This window comes from Fonsecaea multimorphosa, assembly GCF_000836435.1.
Source record: "Fonsecaea multimorphosa CBS 102226 unplaced genomic scaffold supercont1.5, whole genome shotgun sequence".
Classification (NCBI taxonomy): domain Eukaryota; kingdom Fungi; phylum Ascomycota; class Eurotiomycetes; order Chaetothyriales; family Herpotrichiellaceae; genus Fonsecaea; species Fonsecaea multimorphosa.
In genome coordinates, this window is record NW_015971639.1 from 1,288,827 (window position 1) to 1,311,316 (window position 22,490).

A 22,490-nucleotide genomic window follows, 5' to 3' on the forward strand; every position below is an offset into this window, starting at 1 on the left:
AAAGACTCAGAACGCAAGCAATGCAACATGATTCTTCTATCTGAGCGTCACAGTCTGGTTGTCAATAACTTCTTCTCAGCCCATTCCAGTCTGACTCACCAAGTGTATTCTCTTGAACAATCTATCTTCTTTCTTTCTGATTGGCCGAGGAAAAGAAAAACTGTCAGTAGAGCGAACTGTTTCTACCTGGTCCTAAAGAGCCTTTTCTGCCCCCCCTTTTTTTTCCAAGTCAAACAAAATGCATCTTTTGACACTGCCTCTCATCCCACATCTCCCCGTCCATCATCCCGTGTACGTACGCCGCCCCTACGAGTTGCCAGTGCTCTTCCCGCCCCGTCGTCCCCACCCCGCTAGCCGCGGCAGGAGTGGTGTCCACGGCCCTCACAATCAAAGGCAAATCACAGCCCTTCAACAATACAACCCGGTCACCCCTGCGCATCTCGCCAAGTCCCAACACTAACAGGCCGGCATCCGTCTTCGCAAGCGTATAATTGGACCACGACCTGAGCGCGTGGACGTAAAATGCTAAGGTGGTGCTTCTGAAGAAACGATTATGGGGGTCTTCATGCTGCCTGGAGGACGGCGGCTGCTGCGGCTGCAGGGCAAGAAGGCAAGCCCGCCACTGGCGGAACTCGCGCAGCGTACGCTCGCGGTCGCCGTGGCCGACCCAGTAGGTGCCCCGTGAGAGGGTAAGGCAGTAGATGTCTTCGGCTTCGGCTTCTGCTTCGGCTTCGATTTCAAAGGCTGATGTGGATGCGAATTCTGGCGCTGTCGACTGCGGCAGCTGTCGGTGACGATAAAGATCGCTGGAGAGATGTAAAAATTGCAGATCCATGGCGAGCTTGTCCCACGCCAGCAAGCATGCTAGGATGACTTCTTCTTGGGCTATGTACGTGCGGCAATGCCGAAAGGGGAGGTCAGTAATATAAACATAATGATTGGCAAGACAGTGGTTTCAGAAATATCTGGCTATGCCGGTGCCCGCGCTGAAGGAGGCAATCTCAGGGAAGGAAAAGAGGAGAGACATACCTTTGGTTCTATTCTTTGTGTGGTGTATATACGGCATCTTGGGCGCCACCTCTGAAAGTCCGTCCACCACGAAGCCCCAGAGAGTCAAAATATTGCCTTTGCGCTCCGGGACCGCCTCCGAAACTGTCGTGGTCATCGTGGTCGTGTTCGTTCGTCTTTTCATTCTCGACCTCCCGCTCGCGGCATACTTGCGCATATGAGTCATCATCAGCGGATTGAATTGGAACTGCTGATAGAGCTCAACCACGGGGGCCTCCGTTTCGCGCTCAACCGTCGCGCGCCAGTCCGGCGCCCACGAAGGCAAGCTGAGATCCGTTCGCCTCGCACAGATGCTAATGGTCAGTACGTGCAACTTGCCTGAGTCCGCGATGAGACCAAAGGCCACGTCCTTGAACGTCTCCGACACGCTCTTCGTGTAGTTTTCCGTGATCCACGTTGTCGGTTTGGCCAGGCTCAGCAGAGCGTATACTTTGTCCCGCGGGTCCGTCGCATCGTGGGTCCGGAACCACAAAAGGACGGTGACGAGGTCGAGGTAGCGCTCGCGCCGTGGGTTTAGCACTGTAATCATCTCGCTTACCCAGGTTGCTGCTTCCGCCATCGTCTCGTCCAAGGAGGAGCCCTCGGGCACCATTTGAGACAAAGCCTGCGACCGCGGCAACAGAGATCTTCGCAACATTTCCAGTGCATGTGGACCGTGGGAACGGAACGGATGCTGTGACCTCATTTCACGCGTGCCCCAGAATGCGAAGTAGGCGGAGATGAAGGTGCCCCAGCCGACGCTCTGGGCCCCGCACAGAACCAGGATATCCTTGGCGTAGAATACCTCCTGAACGGTCCAAACTCTGGAGAAGTATGGCCTATCTCGAAGCTGGGTCATTGGAAAGACCAGGTCCCACGAAATGCCCTGCTCGCGCATGGTTTTGAGCTTTCCCTCTAAGTCGGGATGGATTCTGGCTCTGTCCTTAACCTGAGGAAGCTTGACCTCACCGGTCATCTGCAGGGCTTCCAGAAGCCATGGAACATCATCCTCGTCCTGCGCGCCCGAGTCGATGAGCTCTTTTCGTCTCGGATAGTTCTTGATCCACTTGAAGGCGATGTCGCTCTTGTCAGCGGCGGGTCCCAGCCATACGAGGACCTGAGCTGCCTGAGAATATATCTTAGACATGACCTTGACCTGTTGGCTTTTCTCCTCCTCATCCTCTTGGTTGAGACAGATGGCATCTTACCATAAAACGCGGGACCGTTCCGGATAGCGAAGTTGTGACAACGCCTTACCTAGGTTCTCAGTTGCAAGGAATAATTCCCCTTTGTCGGTTCTGAGGATACGTGGAGTTTCAACTTCACCCCAGGTATACGACAGCGCTTCATAACGGGGACATTGCGACAAAGAATACATTTCGATCGAAAACCGTATGGAATCGCGCTCTTCGCCAGGGTGCAGACGGACCAGGCGGATGGGTGGGTCGCGCGTGTCTGGCAGCTTTTCATATGCGACATGGCACGGCCGGAGAGTCGATTTCAGCATAAAGCCTGGCGGCTTCTCTGCTCCGGTCGGCACTCTGGTTGGGAACGTTTGACTTGAGTGGAGGCCAAAATTGAACCCGGCCTTCGGCTTGGGGCACCCATAGAAAGGGTGTCGTTGCAGTGGAGTATGAGCAATGGCTAAACACGAGATGCAAAGGCCTTCGCTTTTGCAGCCAGTGCAGAACAAGCCTTCGAAGAAGAGTAGGGAATCACCTGGATAAATCCGTCAGACATTGAAAACTTCGGCCCAAAAATCAAACGAACCTTTTCGGCAACTTAGACAATTGACAACGTAGCGCGCTGTAGCTTTAGCGACCATCACCGCATAGTCTTGTTCGGAGCCCAGCGCTGCGACCGCCGCCACCTGGTACAGTTTGAGGCGCATCACAGCCCCTGGATGTTCGCCTCCGTGTGCGCGACCGATCCCGTTCTCGACGCAGGCCGAACAGAAAGCGGTCCGGCAGGCCGGCTGCAAGCATACCGCTGCTTCAGAGGAGAACTGCAAAACTGTTTATAGGGGTCAGCAATTTAAAGAAGAAAATCTGAAACTGGTGGTGATGATGATGCTGCTTCTCTTGGCCTCTGCGGTTGGGCTGAAGAGGAACTCACATTGATTGCAGGAGGAGCACACGGGCCCCAGCGCGCTCAATCGAAGGGGCGGATTGACAATCCTCAAGCACGTCCGGGATCGAATCATCCGCGTTAAATCCGCGGTCTCTTTGACGATTAAAACGCTGAAGTTTGCGTGTTTCCTATGCATCCACAGCGCGGCGGGGTCCCATCGTGTATTTCCTGTGTGTTCAGCGGTTAGATCAGCAGTCCATCTCATCGTGCGGGTGGGAGCCTTGTTGTAACTCACGCAGCTCGGGACACTGCTCGCAAGTCAAGTGCGCATGTTTATCGGCAAATGGTGATGTAGCGACTAGTCGATAGACCCGACGTACGTGCTCGTGGCCGTGACGGTCGGCTTCCTTGTAACAGGCCTGACACATGCGCTGGGAGGTCCCGAACTCCAAAGCACACGGCCGGCATTGATATATTGGCGAGCCAATCGGAATAGCTACAAGTCACAGAAAATCTCAGTAAGGACAACCTTCTTCTTGCTCTGTCTTGAGCGACACAAGTAACGGAGCCTTACACGCGAAGCATCGATCACAGTGGAAGAAAACCCGTGGATCGAGCGCCAGGCACTCGCTGTGCGGCCGCAGCTTCCCAGCCCGCAGTTTATACGTCCATCCCGGCGGCAGAATCGCCCAAAAGTCGGATCCGAAGCCGCCGTGCCTGCCTCTATGCTCCAGCACAAAGCGCCGTGCGCGACTGCGGTCGTAAACGCACCCACCGCAGGCCGACACGTGACAGAGCCGACACTCCCATCGAGCGCGGAAATTGGCTCGGCAGTAAGTGCACAAGCTGGTGGGTTTGTAGCCTCCCACGGTGACCGAGTACTCTGTGTACCAGAGTGTAACGAAGCTAGCCTCGTGGGTCGGATCACAGTCTCCGCATGTGCCGCAGTAGGGGAGGTCGCATTCGAGGCAGTAGCGGGCTGTGTCATAGAATCGGATGCCTAGTATCAACGGCTAGTATATCAGCGGTCGCAGTTCGGATCGATATTCTCCTCCAGCTGCAGAGATACAACCATACTCAGTCCACAACGGTAGCAACGAGTACAGATTGGCGGCACATGTCCTTGCACAAGTGCTTGCTTGACATTTTGCATCGGTGCTCGCGTGGCCGCTATCCACGGTCAGATCTTCCGTCGCAGGTACCTCGAACTGAGATCTGTGGGCAATCCCCTACATACCTTTCCGCGAAGACCTCTCCGATTTCAACCATTTCAATATTGGCATTGTGATAGGTGTGCGCGGTAGGCAGTTGGCTTTCGAAGCCTGGTCAGTGTGAGGGCGCTGCGAATCCCATGCAGAACAGGGATGTGCAAGGAAAGACTTTTCGGCGACGGTGGGAATATGAACTACACAGCGAAGGCGTACCTCGTACAGACTAATGATACGGAATCGCCAGGGAACTCCGATCGTGAGGCTGGGTAGGCAATTTTTTCTCCTTTTCTTGAATTTGTGGCGCCCCCCCTTGATTCTCTCGCCCTCGTATAGTCGGCCCAATGGCTTGCCGAACTGCTCGAAAGGTGTTCAGTTTGACCAGGCTGTACTTAAAATGGTTAGTTGGTCGCTTCGCCTCCCATGATACTGCCTTGCGTGGTGATGATGCACCCCTGCCCACCTCGATTGATGGCTCAGTGGCAGGTCGGCTTTGTGTTGGTTTCATCGGACATGGGTACGGCGTCCCTCAAGGGTGGGGGATTTTGGCCTTTTACTGGGTAGCTTTGCCATTTTCCACCAGTGTGCTCTGTCGTCCTCATCGTAATTTTTACAGTTGGACCATGCACCATACGCCAATTGCCTTTTCATTCTCGATACATTAGAATAGGGTTGAATTGGGATCTCTTTGCATCTCAAAAAAGTTCCACGGTTTGAAGTTGACGAAAGCCGGTGTCGTGAATGAAGAGCCAAAAGGGGCAGGCAAGGCTGAGGAAGAAGCAGGTGAGCCGAGGGTGATACTCCCGTCCTCAAGCTGAGCCTCACTAGCCCGCTAGCCCACTAGCCCTTAGCTACCTAAGAACAGAGCGGTCCTACCATCTCAGACCAAAAGACTATTAAGAAAGTTCTGGATCGAGGCGCTGGAGGGGCGCCTTCGGGTCCCCACGAGGTAAGACATCTACCTCGCACTCACGACACCTCTTTGAGACAAGGCCAGCGGAACTTGTCATCAGGCTAGCTACATATCCTGCTGCCCATCACCTACCGCACAACTTCCGCAGACGAGGTTGTCCTCCGTGATTGATCTTCTTCCAGCGCGCCGTGTGCGCTGCAGAATTTTAGTTAAGCCGCTCTGGCCATTCGTTCAACAGTCCCTCCAAGTCGCCGATTATGGTGCCCAATGTCCGCTGCAGGTTCCCGAGTCGCATTTTGGGATTTGTTCGTTCCTGGCCGCCCGGAAGTATCCGTTCTGCTGGAGCATCCTTACTTGCTTTCAAGGCCTCGAGTACGTCTGCTATCTTTGCTCTTCGTTTGTCATTGCCGTCGACCGCTTTTCTCCAGAATTTTCGGAATTCGTCTTTCTTATAACGCAGCAGCTTTTCTTTCCGTTTCATCTGTTGGAAGGCCTCTTTGCGCTGCTTCTCTAGCTTATCTAGATCCTCCTGGCCCATGAAGCTTGATACTTCCCGTTCCATCTCTGCTTGCTGGACCTTTCGATCATTTTCGCTTTTCTTCGCCAGGTCTCTTGCTTTGTCCCTATCTTTTCTCTTCTCCTTCAGTTCTTTGCTTATCTCCTCCTTTTCCTTAGTATGGGCGGCATTCGCATCTGCGATATTTCTTTCGAGGGTATCAATTTTCTTTTGGCAGCTCTCCAGGCGCTTCTCGTCGCCTTTAATCTCTCTTTCCAGACTCGTTAGGCTGTCCTGAATTTTATCGATCTGTTTCTGCAAAGCTGCTTTCACTTTCACAGTGGCTCCGCCACATATCTGCGCCTCTCGCAAGGCTTCTGTTGGCACTAGGAGCTCGGCTTGAAGGTCTTTGCGCGTGCTATCATCATCCCTTCGTTTAGCTTCCAGTTTTCTCAGAAGGGTGAGTTCTTTATCGCGCTCTTTCTGGAATTCTTCGATCTGGTCTGCACTTTCCCTCTCCATCTGGTCGATCTTACTGCTCCTTTCCTTCAAGCAAATTATCCTTTTATTCAATTCCTTCTTTTTGGCATCATACTCGTGACACTGTTGTTCCGCGATGGCTAGTTTCGAAGCGATTTCCTTGATTTTTTCCAGGCTTTCCGACAATTTTGGTGTTATTATTTCGTATTGCGCGGTAATCCTCTTGCAGACTTGTTCTCGGATCTTGAGTCCAATGACATCGTCTTCCAGCTGTTTAAGGTCACGCTCAAGAACTTCACTCATTTCGTCGAAACTCGAAAAAGGCCAATTTCCGGTGACCTGGCAACAAAATTGCTAGGCTGCAACAGGAGTGTTGTTGTGCTTGCGATCGAGGTCTGGCCTTTTTGTTGTACGTGGGTCCCTCACTCTGTAAAAGTCCGTAAACTCAGCCTGACGTCGGGTATATTTGAACTGTTCAATTGATGGCTGTGCTGCGCAGGGTTACAACGTCAGAAAAGGCTCTAGAGACGACAAAGAATTATATGTTGGCTGCCGAAAGAGCAGATGGTCAGTTGTTGTTTTTGCCGTGTTGGCAGCTAAGGCTGAAATCAACGTCGGATATCCGGCATCTGTTCGAAAGCATTTTAACGTTGTAGAAACCCCATATTCGAATTTATGGGCCACGTAAACGTGTCCGATGACCATTGGAAGCTGTTAGATGAGCCCTGCTGTTTTAGGTGACACCACTACTCCTTGAGGCTGAGTTGCGAGGCCACCATTGGGTACGACACTCCAAGCGATTCGGAGTTGGGGTTGAGAAAGGTTGAATGCAGATACCCCTGGCGAGGCGGCTGGACTTTTGAGGAGAGATGCAGATACGACAGGTGCATACCAGGTGAGGTGCAGAGTGCAGGAGGGGTTGTCAAAACCATGTGATCCTGCATTTTAAAGCCTATCAAGCTCCGTCTTCAGGCCTGCGGGATTCATGTGAACAATTGATGGTGAGTAACTGGCCAGGCTTGCTCTTACAGTCCTAGTTTTCCTTTCCCAAGTGCCAGAATCCTATGCCTCTTTGCCGAACTCTTCTCGAATCCTGGCCCAGACTTATATCGACTGAGTCACTGACATTACCGAATTCGCCAGCCTGATTGCAGAAAAGGTGAACCTGGGCACAAATTTGGCAACCCTTTCTCAGCAAAAAGATCCTGACATTGTCGTAGCAAGAATTCAAGCGGCCAGATTTGAGGTCCGTACAACAATGGCGTCTGAATCAGTGGACCTGAAGGACGGGAGGGCAACGTTGAATTCTTCAGAGTCAAATCTGCCGAAGCCAGGCAGCCTCATCCGGGCGAACACCGGAGAGTTTCGAGTCAGCGAGAAGTTAATGGAGGCCGCAGTTGGCAACCAGTACAAAGGCCTGGAAGTGCTGCAGACTCTCCTCAAACATAAGGGCCACATCACCATCACAGACAGGATCTTGGAGACGGCAGCAGCGAACATGAATCAAGGCCCAGAGATTGTGACGCTGCTGTTGAAGGACCAATCTTTCCGGATCAGCGACGAGATCATGAAAGCGGCTGCTGAAAATGAGTACCGGGGTCCGGAGGTCATGGAAGCGCTTCTGGAGCATGCGCAAGCCAATAAAGACTTAACGATAAGCGAAGAAATCATGAAATATGCGGCGGAGAATATCGAAAAGGGTCCCGAAATCATGAAAGTGCTTTTGACATATGGGAAAAAGATTGACCTGCAGCTCAGTGACAGTGTCTTTGAGGCTGCGGCATCGAATGAGGAAAGAGGACCGGAGTTGATTGAAGTGCTGTTGGAATATATGGAAGATCTGGAGGTCAAGGAATGAACACTCTCTTTCTTCACCTTGAATGTGGAGTGGCTTCTAGGTATCTTGGGTCAGTCCCGCGAAAGCGTAATTTAGAACCCAAGATTAGCTTAGCCAAGTCATCAGGGTCTACCGGCGTCAATAGCGATACGGAACAATCTTCGAACTTTGCTCAGCCGAGTTAGGAGGTTCCTGGTCAGCGCGGAAATCAAATTAGCGCGCAATCAAAAAGCGTCACATGGACGAATCCGGGGAGTAGAGTGGCATTGGTCCAAGGACTCGATGAGAGGTCAAGGACTTGGAGGTAACTACTTTGTTAATCTTGGTACCACATCGCCTCTCTCTCCTATGCACACGCATCCAACATGCATTCATGTCCCATACTATAATCAATATGAAACCCAGAACCGCTCTTTTGTCCCTAGATCCCACTCCCAAGAATCAGCGTTGTCGACCCCTTACCAGCGCTGAAGGGCAGGCACACTCATATGCCTAATGTGGGGTGGGAGGGATATTGTATTTGACTACCTCATTGAGCCAGTATGCTGTACCGAGAAGCCTGGTGATCAGGCGTGGAACAAGGCAGAAGAGTGTGATCGGACCGGCTCGCCACCATGCGCACCACGAAATTGGGAAAAGTTCGTGCTGCAGCGGGAGCGAGGGCGACCATGGACGCAGCGTTCATGGATGGAGCGCAGTCTTTGATTACTTGCCCAATCGTGCTTCCGGGTCCCGGGTGAGAGTCCAACGAGTCCCCCACTGAGGTCATTGTGATCATTTTCCTCCAGCATTATGATCAATATCGCAATGGTCGGGCGGTCAACCTTGTCTCCACCTCTGTCAGTAAGAAGCTTCTTGCGAGAGTCCTTAATGACGATTCGAGCGGTTCTGACAAAGAAATGTTTCGGAGACTTGGGTGCTGCATACGTCCGTTGGGACCCAAGTCTGCCAGGATCGGTGGCTCGATGCACTGCACTAGAAGCGACGTGGGAAGATTGTCGCGTTGGACATCACTGAACTGCTTGGAGAAGTGTTCCTTGGTGAGGTCGATGACGCAGCGCTTAGCAGGATTCGTCCTCCCATTTTCCTACCTGTGATGATGTGATGTTTGCTACTGTGTGAACAGTCCGGCTCTGCACATGACGAAGTGATAGCACGGAATTTTGAAGGGACTGTACCTGTGGGAGCGCTTAAAACGGGATTGCAGAGGTCTATGCAGACAGTGACAAGCGTGATACATATCCTACGGCTTGAAATGACCTCTTGACAATTCCGCTTCCGACGTGCAGATCGAGACGAGCCAACTCTGTGCCCGAGGCGCGTCTAAAAGCTGAGAGCTCGGTGTTTGAAGACAAGATGGAATTAATTAGCCCAAGCATGATTTGATGGAAAGCATCCCAGACCAGCCGGCCAGAATGACGTGGGAAAAGCCAAGGTACCGAGTACACGGTCAGACAGCTACGGCCACCAGCATCTCATCGCTTTTTTCATTCGTGGATTTGTAGGGTTGTTGGCTGCGGCTGTTCTTTGTTTCTGTATCCGACCCTGCCGGCGGACACCCGGGTGCTTGCTTTGTTGCTTTCCTGCTTTCTCCGGCTTGGAGCTGCGGAGGGTTGGCATATGCGCAAGGAACTGAATGATTGTGGCCAAGGAAGACGACCGCTCGTAGAAAATATTTGGCGGGTGCAACAGGAAAAGATAGGACAGGACAGGATATGTGACGGACAATGAGGTCGGAACTCATGTGTGTTTTATGAGTTTGGTGGACCTGCGGCGAGACAGGCGGGCTGGAAAAGGCAGGAAAGCGCAATGACCTACCTACGGTAGATACATTAGAATGATAAGGCCAGTTATACTGTACATGACGAAGGATAATTTAGTACGATTTAGAGGTGCCGTGAAGTCAATCCATGCATAAATATAGATGTATGCACATGCGAGGGAGAGACATGACGGATCAGTCCTAGCCCACAGGTTAGGTATGCAGCCACTCCCTCGCAAAGTTCCCAACCTAGGTACCTAGGTACAAATGTAGGGAGGTAGCGGTTAGTAGTTACGTTCCGTAGGCGCTCAGGCTCTCGGTCACAAAGGCTATCAGACTGTCAGGCGTCGAAATAGGGGTCCATCCAGGCTGGTGACGCTGGCGAGGCCTCACTCCTCCCTCGATGGATGACTGATCGTTGGATGCTCTGGGGTGTAGGCGGGTGGATGACAGGCTGACTGTGCGAGGAAGATGGGGCGAAGGATCCCGGCAAAGCATGTTTCGTAATCCGAGCTCGCAATCAATGCCCTTTTCCCACCATGGGCAAAGCTTGCCGGGAATACGGGAATGTTGCGGAACACGCCCCCTAATTGCCCTGAATTGCTGATGTCCGGGCTGATGGGCTGATCTTGAGGCTGATCTCAAGGCTGATTGTGGGTAGATGAGTAACAAATTCTTACAGAAGCCCCACGGGCCCCTAGAATTGCATCAAGCCTAGGCCCCCCAAAAAGGGGCCCGGCTGTGTTAAGCGATGTTGGGGCCTTGCCGAGGATCGTAGATGGTTTGATATGCTCTAGCTAACAGTTCGTCCTGTGCTATGCTATGTATGTACAGGTGGAAAGGATATTTGTACATGAGGACGGCAGGAAAATATCGTTAATAACAGAACCAATCCTCCATCCATAACCTGGGAGGTATCCCAGTTATGCAGCCTAGAACCAACGCCACAGAGGAATAAATCATACAAGTCCTCCCTTCCTGGTATCGTAAATACAGATGTCATAAGAACATAAATCGTTTGCACCTAGGAGCGATTCTTTCGTGACCCGAGTCAAGCCAAGTCGGGTCAGTTGCCCAGGAGATTCTGCCATCCGACCCGCTCATAGACGACCACGGCGAGGCAGCTCGCCACCACAGCCTCGAGAGAGATCCCTCTGTCAGGTATCTCGATACTCCTACTTTCATGGCCGTGTCCGCGTTCACGTCGATGTCCAAGCCCATGCCCATTCCCAAACCCGTTCTCATCAAGGTGGGACTCTCTGCTTGTACCTCCGGCGACATTGGCCAAGAAGACCGTCAAGGCGCCCAAGACCTGGTGGTCGCGTCTCTGCTTATACACCGCCACAAGCGTCCCCTGGGAGTCTTCCAGTAGAAGGTTTCCATTGGCCGGGTGAAAGCCGTCGTCCACTGCCGGAGTGGAGAGGACCTCACTGTTGTGGCTTGGGGGGGAATGCCATTTGTAGTTCGGCGATGACGGCGAACCGGTCATGGTGTACTCGCGCTTCCAGCCCCGGCGAGCAATGGTATAGTGGGAACGGATCTCGTGGACGGGGTTCTGAGGATCTTGCGTGGCCGGAAGAGCGTAGTGCATGTCCGGGGTTATGTTGTAGAGGGTCAGTGAGATGGACATTCGAGTGAAGCCCTGCCAACCCTGGTAGTTGATCTCTGCCAGAGGGTATGGTTCGTCCGGTGGAGAATTGTTGAAGGTCTCTCTGAGCTGACCAGTGACTTCACTTCCCGTCTGAGTGAAATCCCCGCCTCGCAGCCACTTGTGCTGCGGGTGCCCCTGGACAGCAGTGCCAGGCATGATCTGAAACGAAGGTGGAAGAATAAATTTCTGCTTCCACCACTTCATGGTACTGGTCACAAAAGCCGGTTCATGACGGAAAGTAGGAAGCGTCGAAAGATCGATGAGACGGTCCGTGTGGACGGTCCCGACATCGGCATCGATGACGCTTAGCAGGAGGTTCTGCGGGCAAACCAGTCCCAAGGTCGTGCTTTTGAGGATTTCGAATCGACGGACGGGGCCAGGCCACTCGTGTTGGAAACGGCCGTGTTCATCAGATTTGAAGAGTTGTTGTTGTTGCTGTTGCTGCTGGCGTTGCTGTTTGTCGAACGACTCGAACTTTCGCTGCTCTGACTCGCTGAACGCTCGGAGATGGTCGGTCGTGCGTGTCCTAGCCATAGACAGTCGTGCAGGGGATCAGGCTCGAACGTATTCGGCGGTCGCTGAGGTTCTTGTTTCGACTTTCGCTTCTTGGACAGTTTCTTCTCCTTGGGATGGCAAGGACAGCCCCCAGGGTAGTAGATCTCACGGAGAGTGATCGTCGTGTACCGTCTTCGGCCATTGATGACGGTGTTAGTCTCTTCCTCCGGGAACAACGCATTATAGGAAGGGAGCACATCGCCGTCAGCCATTTTTGCGAACGTCCGTGCAAGGCTGAATGGCAGCTCCTTTAAGTATCTTGTAGAGATCCGGGGAAGTAGAGAAGATTTCAAGGAGGGAAATCAGTTCCTGAGAACTTGGGGCTGACTGAGGGATATAATGGCAACGTGACCACGACTGACCTGTATAATATAAAGGCGTTCAAGGGAAACCCACAGTCCCTTACTGTAATAATTGTGGATAAACACGCAAAAAGGGGGTCCCGGTGTCTGGGTTGCCGGAAGATTGGTGGTTGGTTCGCCCGCTCGGATGCAGACGGAAGGCTGAGCGCGCCTGGACACGAAATGCAGAGACTTGCGAACGCGGCCCAGCCAGCGAGCGGGTGGCTGAGATGTTTGCTGATGTTGAGTGCTGCGTCAGCGTTAGACGTCTGCTGCTCCTTGGACTCGTTTGGGAAGTGGTGCGTCAGAAACTCGGGGCCACTGAGGCGGCCTAGAAACGCTTCGTGTGTTGCCTTAGCACCGGTCTGCACGTTTGTTTGGCTCCGGAGATTTGTGAACTGGCACAAATTGCGGTGAGGTTATGTAAGATTGTTGACGCTGAGACATGCATATAACAAAGCAATTCAGCGTGCTTTGGGCCCGGAATCAGTTCGAGCCAACAAAACTTTCAACTGTGCAAATACATATAAATATATATATGTATTTATCAATATACCGCATGGACAGCACGAGACAGCAGTCTGCCTTGCCTTTGAAAGATGCCTCGAAAGATGCCTTGCGTGTCATTGGCACAAAAAATCACGCGGTTGCCGATCGGTGACAGCATTGTGGTGATCTGAATGAGGGCCTATGCAATGTCCTCACCGAAATCCGGGGTATATTTAGACATTCGACCGTCTCATGTTCTGGTAAAACTGGCTCTGATTCGCCTTCGCCCAGTCTGACTCCGCGTATCCGTATTCTTATGACTTGAGTTGCCAGTCAGTTGCCGAGGCATCATGAAATATGCCAGGCCCTTGGTGGCTGCTGTCAGCCAATGGGTAGCAAGTCTTGTCCAGGGCATACGAGCCTCGTCCACGAAGAGCAAGATGTGTAATATCGTGGTATGATATTTCGGATCTCAGGAAGACGAATGTCATGAAGGTCAAAAACGTTCAAAAAGGTGGCAAAACATCCATCTCCGCAGGATCGACTGATCGTGTGACAGAAGGACAACTACGAGGAAGGATGCAGCTGTCGGCGTGCGTGAGCCTCTAAAAGATTTCTGCGCAACTTGGTTACTCCGTGCAAATTGTATTCGAGTCGGCTTTCTCTTGCGCATCCACAGCAAGCGACATTCCGAATTGTGCCAAAACAATTTCATGATCATTGGAGAGTGGAGTGGCTGAGCAAATGCTCTCCGGAACGCCGACTCGGCCGCAGACCGCCGAGTCACTTTAAGAACCAGAGTATTCGTTGCGAACCAACAATTTATTTTTCCGGCCTTCGACGTGTCGACAGCTGGTCTTTGGAGTCAGGAGGCTGTTTCCACGCTTGGTGGTGTCCCATTGCGATCCGGCACATCTTTAAAACACTACCTTTCGTCTCCGCGAAACCATCACCCAGCGCAACTGGCCCCTAGACGCTTACTGCCAGCTTGTAACTTGCTGCTCTGGTGAGTAAACCGTGTCGGAGAATAATAAGAACGAGCGCACCTGTATACGGGCGCAGTATCCCTTCTATTCCTTAAGGCATTAGATTGACAGTCTCCCCGGTCGCGGGGACGGCCCATTTGATTGCCGACCTGACCATCCCCTTGGAGACAGATTGTAGCACAGCTTTGTACATTATCGTTGAATTATAGCCGCAACTCTGATTGTCTTGCTATCTTGCCGACGTGCCCAGGTCCACTACAAAGTGGCGCACCGATCATAGTGAGGGCCTGTGTGAACCTTACCTGGCTAGCCCCTTTGCCTTAGAGTAACAAGGTATACCGTACCAATGAGATAGATGGAGTACTCCGAATTATTGCTTCCTTTGCCTCTCCGATGGCCCCTTGACTGTTGTTCTGATCCAGAGGATGAGGTTTGAATATTTCTCCTTCGTGCTACCTCTCACTGCCTGTGGACAGATCTGCAATTTTGGACCCATACCCGGAAGGTAAGTAATACAAACACTTGACAGAAAAAATGTAACCGAGATCTTCGCATCCTGGAATCTGCTTGACGCCAAGTGTTACTCCCCAGGTTCACGAATCAGGACAGATATTGTCTTCGGCTTGGAAGAGATCTCGGTACGGAGGCAAAGACGAGGAATAGCTCTCACAAATAGGTAGCTTTCCAGGATAGCTTGCTACCAGAAGAAAGGAAGCCTAGCTTTAGAGACGGATTCACATCACCTCAAAAAACAAGACGAGGCGAAGGAGCGTGAGGAGGCACTGAGGCAAACGAGAATCTCGTGCTTATGGCTCGACTCTCAAGGCTCAATGCAGCAGGTCTGCCGAGCTCAGGCACGTGGCCAATCAGCGTCCGGCATTTTGTGGAAGCGGCTTCTGACACCATAATTTTCTGAAGCTCCTTTCTCTTCTGTCGCCGACGGCTTCAGCTCTCCGTCACGATGATGCCTTGACATAAAAGGTCTTGAAAGCTACCCTACCTCTCATCTCTGAGTCCTTGACTAGGACCGGGACTTACACTACGCTCTCCGACGTGCATGGTGTCGTTGCTAGGTCAATCATGAAACACTCAGCTGCGAGGTTGCTCCTTAGAGCTCCGCGACCACGTCTACCAGCTCATCCGTCGCTGATCCGGCCTCGAGTCTTTAACATTCCACTCCGCAGACATGCTTCCACCTCTGAAGAAAGGCCAACCTTTACGTCTCGACTGGTCGATGTTCTGTATGGCGCCACTCTAGTTTTCGGCCTTGGCATTATCTACTTCTATGTCACCGATACTCGAGCAAGCATTCATCGTTACGTGGTCATCCCAGCCCTGAGACTGGTATATCGAGATCCTGAAGAGGCACACCACGCTGGCAATGCCATTCTCAAATCACTATGGGACTTTGGCCTCCATCCACGGGAACGAGGTGACCCCGATCAGCAGCACGATCTTGAAGTGGAGGTCTTTGGACAGCGTCTGCGAAATCCAATCGCCACTTCTGCAGGTATAGACAAGCACGCCGATATTCCGGATGTGCTGTTTGACATCGGTCCATCGATCATAGAAATAGGAGGAACGACGCCACTGCCACAAGAGGGCAATGCAAAGCCTCGCGTGTTCCGTTTGACATCACAACAAGCCATGATCAACAGATACGGCCTAAACTCGGAAGGTGCTGACCATGTGGCTATGAGACTGAGAAACAGGGTTAGAAAGTTTGCACATTCCCTAGGCCTCGGTGATGATGAGATTGCAGAAAAGGCTGTACTTGATGGCATCGCAGGCGTTCCTCCTGGAAGCTTGACTCCGGGGAAACTGCTTGCTGTCAATATTGCCAAGAACAAATTCACTCCAGAGGATGATGTCGAGGCTGTCACTAACGACTACGTGTATTGTGTCGACACGCTTGGACCATATGCTGATATCCTAGTTGTCAACGTTTCCAGTCCCAATACTCCGGGTCTTCGCTCGCTACAACAGTCCGACAAGTTGCGAAAGATCTTGAGTGGAGTGGTGAATGCAGCTAGGTCTGTAGAGAGGCGCACGCGGCCCTATGTGATGGTTAAAGTGAGCCCAGATGAGGATTCCGAGTCGGAAATTGCGGGCATATGTGATGCGGTCTGGGCTGCCGGTGTAGATGGAGTTATCGTGGGGAACACCACGAATCGTCGACCGGAGCCACTTACTCACTTGAAAAGCTTTTCTCCAGTCGAGGAACAGAACCTGCTTCAAAAGGGAGGATTTTCTGGACCCCACCTCTTTGAGAGAACGGTTGATTTGGTGAAGAAATACAGGAAACTTTTGGTAGAGAAGCCTGCGTCGGTCGATGCATCAAACACTCCGACCATAAGGAAAGGGGCGCTGGAAGCTGAAGCGGATCGGATCAAGGCTGCTCTGGACTCCAGCCCTGAAGAACCCGGCCCTGCTGACATACCCATCTCAGGCTCGGACAAAATTACTGCATCTGTTGACACTGGCGTTGTGCCAGCCAGTGGTATGCTTGAACAGGATAGTGCGGACAAGAAACCTCTCATCAACCTTCCCGGCGATCGTCAATATGACAAGCCGCCAGCGGAAACAGAAAACCCCAAGGTCGCAGATGTGCCCGCACCTGATGCAGAAGAACGTCTAGCGGAAGAGAAGAAACAGCTCAAGTCGATTCAGGAGGCTATCGAGCGACTTCCTCCTCGGGCACAGCGTGACGCCCTCGACCGACTTGAAGCTGTTCCAGCCCATCTGGAATCTATCGATCAGCCCAAAGCCATTTTCGCGACTGGAGGAATCACTAACGGCAAACAAGCTCTTGAAGTTCTCAACGCGGGCGCCAATGTGGCCATGGTTTATACTGCCTTGGTTTATGGAGGCATTGGGACAATATCACGAATCAAGGATGAGATGCGGGAAGAAATGAAACGGCAGGACCAAGAAAAACGCTCGAAGGCTCAAAATTAGAGTGGTGCTTCTTGGCCTTATCTCGGTCTCGCGAGTTCGAAAATAATCAGATTGACGGTCGTGCCATTCTCTTCAATCAGCTCCTCAGCAACCCGGCGAAAACCACATTTGGCCAATATCCTGGCACTTGCAATGTTTTTGCCGTCTATATCTGCTCGCAACACCTCAGGCACCACGACAACGCTGTCGTCGATCGCGTCTCCCTCATCTGCCTCCTCGATCGTCACTTCTTTCCGAGGCAACTCCCACCAAGCTTGCAGCCATCGCTGAAGCGCTTCTGTGGCAAACCCTTGACCCCAGGCCTCGGGGCGCAACATGTAACCACACTCGGGTGGTTCTGCGATGTGACAGCCTAATACACCAATGGCCTTGCCGGGGCTCGCGAGCTCCTCGATAGCAAAATTGAAAGTGGTGGCATCATTCGGTGGAAGAAACCTGTTCATCCAGATTTGTGTGGCTTCCTTGTCAACGTCGACTTTCCCGGTGGAAGTCCACTTCATCACTTCAATTTTGGTGCGAAGGACATGGAAGTCTTCTAGATCCGACTGTTGAATGGGCCGAAGGAGCAGACGAGCAGTGGTAATAGGCGACGCTGGGACTGGAAAATCTGGACGCGTAGTTTTCTTCATCTTCTACAGCCTCGAGAGAGTTGAGGGGAACAAAAGACAGGACGTTACAAAAAGTAAAGCGTACAGAAATATCAGATCGATAAGTACCTACCCATCTTGCCCCAGAGCCCTTTAGAGAGAGCAACTGAGGAGCTTTCGTGACTCAGGCTCGCAGTCACAGATATCAGCCAATGGTAGAATACCTTGGCACTCGGTAAAGTTGCCCTCACACCGATAAGCGATAAGCGAATTTCGAGTTGCGAATTTTTGTGCCGCATTCGAAGTTCTACAATTGCCACGACGTCCATCTTCCCTTTCATTGCCACCCTGGAGGCTTACTGGCAAGATGAAGACCACTTGGAAGGATATTGCGCCGGTCCCGACCTCCCAAGAATTCATAGACATTGTGCTTAGCCGAACACAGCGGCGGCTACCCACCCAGATTCGTGCCGGCTTCAAAATCAGCAGAATTAGAGGTTAAACCCCCGCCTGTGTCAAGAAAGAGAGCATGGCTGAGACCAAATTACAGGATTCTACACGCGAAAAGTGAAATTCACATCCGAAACATTCTGCGAAAAGTTGCAAGCCATACTCGAAGGATTTCCTCGACTCCAAGATATTCATCCTTTCCACAAAGACCTCCTCAATACCCTCTACGATGCAGACCATTTCAAAATTGCCTTGGGCACGTTGTCAACTGCCAAACGGCTGATAGAAACAGTGGCTCGAGATTATGTGCGGCTCCTCAAGTACGCGCAGTCCTTGTTCCAATGCAAGTCTCTCAAGCGGGCGGCCCTCGGTCGGATGGCCACAATCTGCAAAAGACTCAAAGACCCTCTCGTTTATCTGGAGCAGGTGCGACAACATCTTGGGCGTCTACCGAGCATAGACCCAAATACTCGAACACTTCTCATCTGTGGTTATCCAAATGTGGGGAAGTCCAGCTTTTTAAAATCAATTACTCGAGCCGATGTCGATGTTCAACCATACGCGTTCACCACCAAATCACTCTTTGTGGGTCACTTCGACTATAAGTATCTCAGATTTCAAGCCATTGACACACCTGGTATCCTCGATCATCCATTGGAAGAGATGAACACGATCGAGATGCAATCCATTACCGCAATCGCACATTTGAGATCTGCCATTCTTTACTTTATGGATCTGTCGGAACAGTGTGGCTACTCAGTTTCGGCGCAGATGGCGCTTTTCAACTCGATCAAACCACTCTTCGCCAACAAGCTTGTTTTCATCGTAGTGAACAAGACCGATGTCATGAAGCCGGAGGATTTGGACTCCGAAACCCAGCAACAACTGAAGGATTTGCTGACCCAAAATTCCAATACCGAACTTCTTCAACTGTCCTGCGTTACGAGCGAAGGAGTTCAGGAGGTGAAGAATACCGTTTGCGATCGATTGATTGCAGATCGGGTGGCGGCAAAATTGAAAGCTGGACAAGCTGCCCAATCTGCCACCGCAGATGTCCCGACAGGACGTCTAGGCGATCTTCTCGCCCGAATTCATGTGGCAAGACCCTTGGAAGGCTCGGTGAGCGAGACCTACATCCCAGAAGCTGTCAGAAATGGCACCCACAAAAAATACGACAGATTAGACCCTGAGAGAAGAAAACTCGAGCGCGACATTGAAGAGGAAAATGGAGGAGCAGGCGTCTACAACATCGATCTGAAGAAGTTCTACGATCTCGGTGTTCCAGAGTGGAATCATGATAAGATTCCAGAGTTCTTCAACGGCAAGAACATTGCAGACTATGTTGACCCTGATATCGAGCAGAGGCTTGCGGAGCTGGAGGCCGAGGAAGAGAAGTTGACAGCAGAAGGGTTCTATGACGAGAGCGACAGTATGGAAGATGAAGATGACGCCGAAATCCGCATGAAGGCAGATTTGATCCGCAACAAGAAGACGCTGATGATGAACGAGGCGCGCATGAAGAAAAGCCTGAAGAACAAAGCTCAAATACCGCGGGCCAAGAAAGCCAGGACAGTGGGTCAGATGGAGAAGCATTTCACCTCGATCGGCCTGGACGCATCGGCCCCTGCTGACCGAGCAAGAGCGGAGATTCGCAATGCTAGGCCTGCTTCTGTCGCTGGCGACGAGATGGAACTTGATGAGACAGCCTCTGCGAGACTAGCGAGGTCTCTGTCCAGAGCGCCGAAAACAAACAGGCTCACAGATGGACTGGGAATGAGTGCGACGGGAGTGACGGACCCTGCGAAGTCGGAAAAGGCGCAGCGCATGGCGAAACTGAGCCAACGGAAGATGAATCGTATGGCCAGACAGGGCGAGGCAGATCGTCACGAGACAGCTTCGCTACCAGCGCATTTGATCAAGGGCAAGAGGAAGATGGGCAAGACGCGCTCCAGATGATTGAAGGAGATGGCGGTCCTAAAAGCGGCATTGTTTTGCGTTAATTGCGATGGTTTATGACTGGGCGTCGTTGTTGAGGGACAAATGAAGATGATGGGAGGTCTGGGGATAGAAGTCCCACGTTAGAGAGTTTCATGACATGAATCGACTTCTTCGAGGCCACAAACGATCCCACTTTGTATGGTCAACGAGGGTGTTTTCGCATTCACCCAGTCTCGACGACCTGGGCCGCTGAACAGCTCTGACCCAGGTCTGCCGTCGTCCTCGTGGAGCAGTTGCAGTTGCAGGTGCAGTCGCAGGGGGAGTTCATCCATCTTCGTCTCTGTCCCTTTCCCAGTCGTAGCTAGCGCCCCTATTTGACAGTAAAGATACCTAGGTATTGTTCACCTGAACAGTGCTTAGAAAACGTAAGTTGAACCTCGAAGTTTCAATCCGATTGCGCCTTCGTGGACCAATTTAACGACTGGGAGCGCACACAATCAGGCAGGAGTTATCCCTCGTTGTCTTTGTTTTTAGATCCGAGGCAGTGGGCCAGGATCTTTCTGGCGTGGGAATAAAAGGCCAAATACAACTACTACTCAACAGAGTATTACTGGGGGTTCACTCAGTGGGAATTGCGTTTGTCATCAGCTGCGCCCACGACGTAGCATGACGGCTACTCGGTTAAAGCCTTGAAGACGTGGATTTGATCCGAGTTGCGATTGACTCACTACGTCGTATCCGGCATCTCTTGTTCTCAGGCTGTAATCAATCATTGTGTTTCTGCAGCTGTTTCCATCTTTGCTTTTTCCCCTCCAACGGGTGTGATGCAATATTACCCTGTAGGTATCTACTTCCAGCTGTTCGCTTCCCACGAAGGCCATGGATGGTCGGGATTCGCCAAAGCCTATCCCTCAAACAGTCATCGCCCATCCCCAAGAAATCCCGTTGCCCCGAGACTCTTGCTTGCCTTGAACCTTGGCACTTGTTCTTCGCTTTGCCGATTTCACAATTATTAAGCCGGTCGAAACACTACAACTCTGATTAGTGGAGAGGACAACCAACTCAAGAGACTCCACGTCAGCCTTGCCCCTGTGGTCTGATGGAGACGGCGAGGACGGACATCGGACGGAGCAATTAGAGGTGACAAGATGGCATCAGACAATCTTAAAAGTATATAAGAGCCAGAGTGGATGTAGAGAAATCCAGATTGATGGCAACCCTGAAGGTCTTGAGACGTCTTGCCCAGCATCTAAACATAACGTTGCCGTCCTTGCCTGCTCTCCCCCCAATTAATCCATCCTCATCCATCAAACCTTTTCAACCCAAAACCATGGCTCCCAAGACCCAAAAAGCTCTCATCGTCACCGAAATCGGCAAGCCTCTTGTCCTACAAACAGATCGGCCAGTCCCCCAACCGGGCCCAGGCCAGGTCCTCCTCCGCGTCACTGTAGCCGGGCCCAACCCCCACGACCAGAAGGCCCGCGACCGCGGCCTCTTCATTGCCCAGTCCCTGCCTGCCGTCCTCACCAACGACGTGGTCGGCGAAGTCGTCGCCCTCGGCGCGGATGTGACAAAGTACGCCGTCGGCGACCACATTGTGTCCCAAGCTGGGTTTGACAAGGTTTATGCCCAGAACGGTTTCCAGGAGTATGCTATTTCCGACGTCTTCGCCTCGGCCACGATCCCCGAGGGCTTCACGGACGACGACGGGGCCACGCTCCCCACGAACGTTATTGCCCCCGTCGTTGCGTTATTCGACGCCTCGACGCTGGCAATCCCTGCTCCCTGGACCGACGCCGCGTCAAGCTTCGACTACAAGGGGACGACGCTGCTGATCATGGGGGGCGGCAGCAATTGCGGAAGGTTCGGTGTCCAGCTGGCCGCTCTGGCTGGGATCGGGCGCATCATCGTGGTCGGCGGCGACGAGGCCGAGTTGAGATCCTATGGCGCCACAGATATCATTGACCGCCACGCCTCGCCCGACGAACTCACCAAGCGCATCCGGGATCTCGTCGGCGACGAGCTGGTGTACGCCTATGACGCCATCAACCCGCCGCCGACTCAGACCATCGCCATCAATGCCCTCTCTTCGACCAAAAAGGGCAAGCTCGCCCGCTTACTCCCCACTGGGGCCATCGATGAGTCTCAGGTCCATGCCAAAAAGGAAGGCTATGAGCTGGTCAACGTCTTTGGCAGCACGCATGCCAAGCCCGACGTGTGTAAGCCGTTCTGGGAACTCGTGCCGCAGTATTTGCTCGAGGGCAAATTGAAGCCAAGTCAGTACGAGGTGGTCAAGGGGCTGGATGTGGACAAGGTGAATGAAGTCCTGGATCGATATCGGGATGGGAAGAGGGTGGTGAAGACGCATTTCCACGTTTCCGAGTGAAGTCTCGGGACGCAATGGACTTGACAACTCACAGGCAGCTCTAGCAAAAGTATCATGATATTTCGAAGTAAGTGTCAAAATTTCGAAGGTCTGTAGTCACTGTCCGCTTCATGTCTCGACAATATTGCCGAACCCTGCATTGCGCACATCATTTTGGTGGCTCTAATATTCGCCCAAGTTCAGTTGACCAGTCACTGTCCCAGCGTTCGCTTCGAATCTTCCAATTCAGAGACAAGTCCATTCTATCCCCAGCAACCCAGAGATAACCTCGACTCAGCAACACCTAACCCTCTCGTCCGCTTGCTCTTTCCACAATTTCCTGCCTGCCTCAAACAT

At 52.2% G+C, this 22,490-nt stretch overlaps 8 protein-coding genes across 8 annotated transcripts; 4 read left to right on the forward strand and 4 right to left on the reverse strand.

Annotated features, from left to right (window-relative positions):
* Window positions 1–229: 229 nt before the first annotated feature.
* On the reverse strand, window positions 230–3,545 carry Z520_03687 (uncharacterized protein; the record flags this gene model as incomplete). Its single annotated transcript, XM_016774197.1, has 6 exons — window positions 230–885; window positions 1,030–2,250; window positions 2,305–2,766; window positions 2,818–3,060; window positions 3,163–3,345; window positions 3,413–3,545. The coding sequence occupies 6 exons, from the start codon at window positions 3,543–3,545 to the stop codon at window positions 230–232; spliced, it is 2,898 nt and encodes a 965-aa protein (XP_016635143.1).
* Window positions 3,546–5,443: 1,898 nt separating this feature from the next.
* On the reverse strand, window positions 5,444–6,517 carry Z520_03688 (uncharacterized protein; the record flags this gene model as incomplete). Its single annotated transcript, XM_016774198.1, has 1 exon — window positions 5,444–6,517. One exon carries the CDS (start codon window positions 6,515–6,517, stop codon window positions 5,444–5,446), a length of 1,074 nt encoding a protein of 357 aa, XP_016635144.1.
* A 955-nt stretch (window positions 6,518–7,472) lies between these two features.
* Z520_03689 (uncharacterized protein) lies at window positions 7,473–8,072 on the forward strand (the record flags this gene model as incomplete). Its single annotated transcript, XM_016774199.1, has 1 exon — window positions 7,473–8,072. One exon carries the CDS (start codon window positions 7,473–7,475, stop codon window positions 8,070–8,072), a length of 600 nt encoding a protein of 199 aa, XP_016635145.1.
* Window positions 8,073–10,879: 2,807 nt separating this feature from the next.
* Z520_03690 (uncharacterized protein) lies at window positions 10,880–12,231 on the reverse strand (the record flags this gene model as incomplete). Its single annotated transcript, XM_016774200.1, has 2 exons — window positions 10,880–11,990; window positions 12,062–12,231. The coding sequence occupies 2 exons, from the start codon at window positions 12,229–12,231 to the stop codon at window positions 10,880–10,882; spliced, it is 1,281 nt and encodes a 426-aa protein (XP_016635146.1).
* Window positions 12,232–14,915: 2,684 nt separating this feature from the next.
* Z520_03691 (uncharacterized protein) lies at window positions 14,916–16,793 on the forward strand (the record flags this gene model as incomplete). Its single annotated transcript, XM_016774201.1, has 1 exon — window positions 14,916–16,793. One exon carries the CDS (start codon window positions 14,916–14,918, stop codon window positions 16,791–16,793), a length of 1,878 nt encoding a protein of 625 aa, XP_016635147.1.
* Window positions 16,794–16,810: 17 nt separating this feature from the next.
* On the reverse strand, window positions 16,811–17,422 carry Z520_03692 (uncharacterized protein; the record flags this gene model as incomplete). Its single annotated transcript, XM_016774202.1, has 1 exon — window positions 16,811–17,422. One exon carries the CDS (start codon window positions 17,420–17,422, stop codon window positions 16,811–16,813), a length of 612 nt encoding a protein of 203 aa, XP_016635148.1.
* Window positions 17,423–17,747: 325 nt separating this feature from the next.
* Window positions 17,748–19,786, forward strand: Z520_03693 (uncharacterized protein; the record flags this gene model as incomplete). Its single annotated transcript, XM_016774203.1, has 2 exons — window positions 17,748–17,877; window positions 17,931–19,786. 2 exons carry the CDS (start codon window positions 17,748–17,750, stop codon window positions 19,784–19,786), a joined length of 1,986 nt encoding a protein of 661 aa, XP_016635149.1.
* Window positions 19,787–21,098: 1,312 nt separating this feature from the next.
* Z520_03694 (uncharacterized protein) lies at window positions 21,099–22,154 on the forward strand (the record flags this gene model as incomplete). Its single annotated transcript, XM_016774204.1, has 1 exon — window positions 21,099–22,154. One exon carries the CDS (start codon window positions 21,099–21,101, stop codon window positions 22,152–22,154), a length of 1,056 nt encoding a protein of 351 aa, XP_016635150.1.
* Window positions 22,155–22,490: the final 336 nt, after the last annotated feature.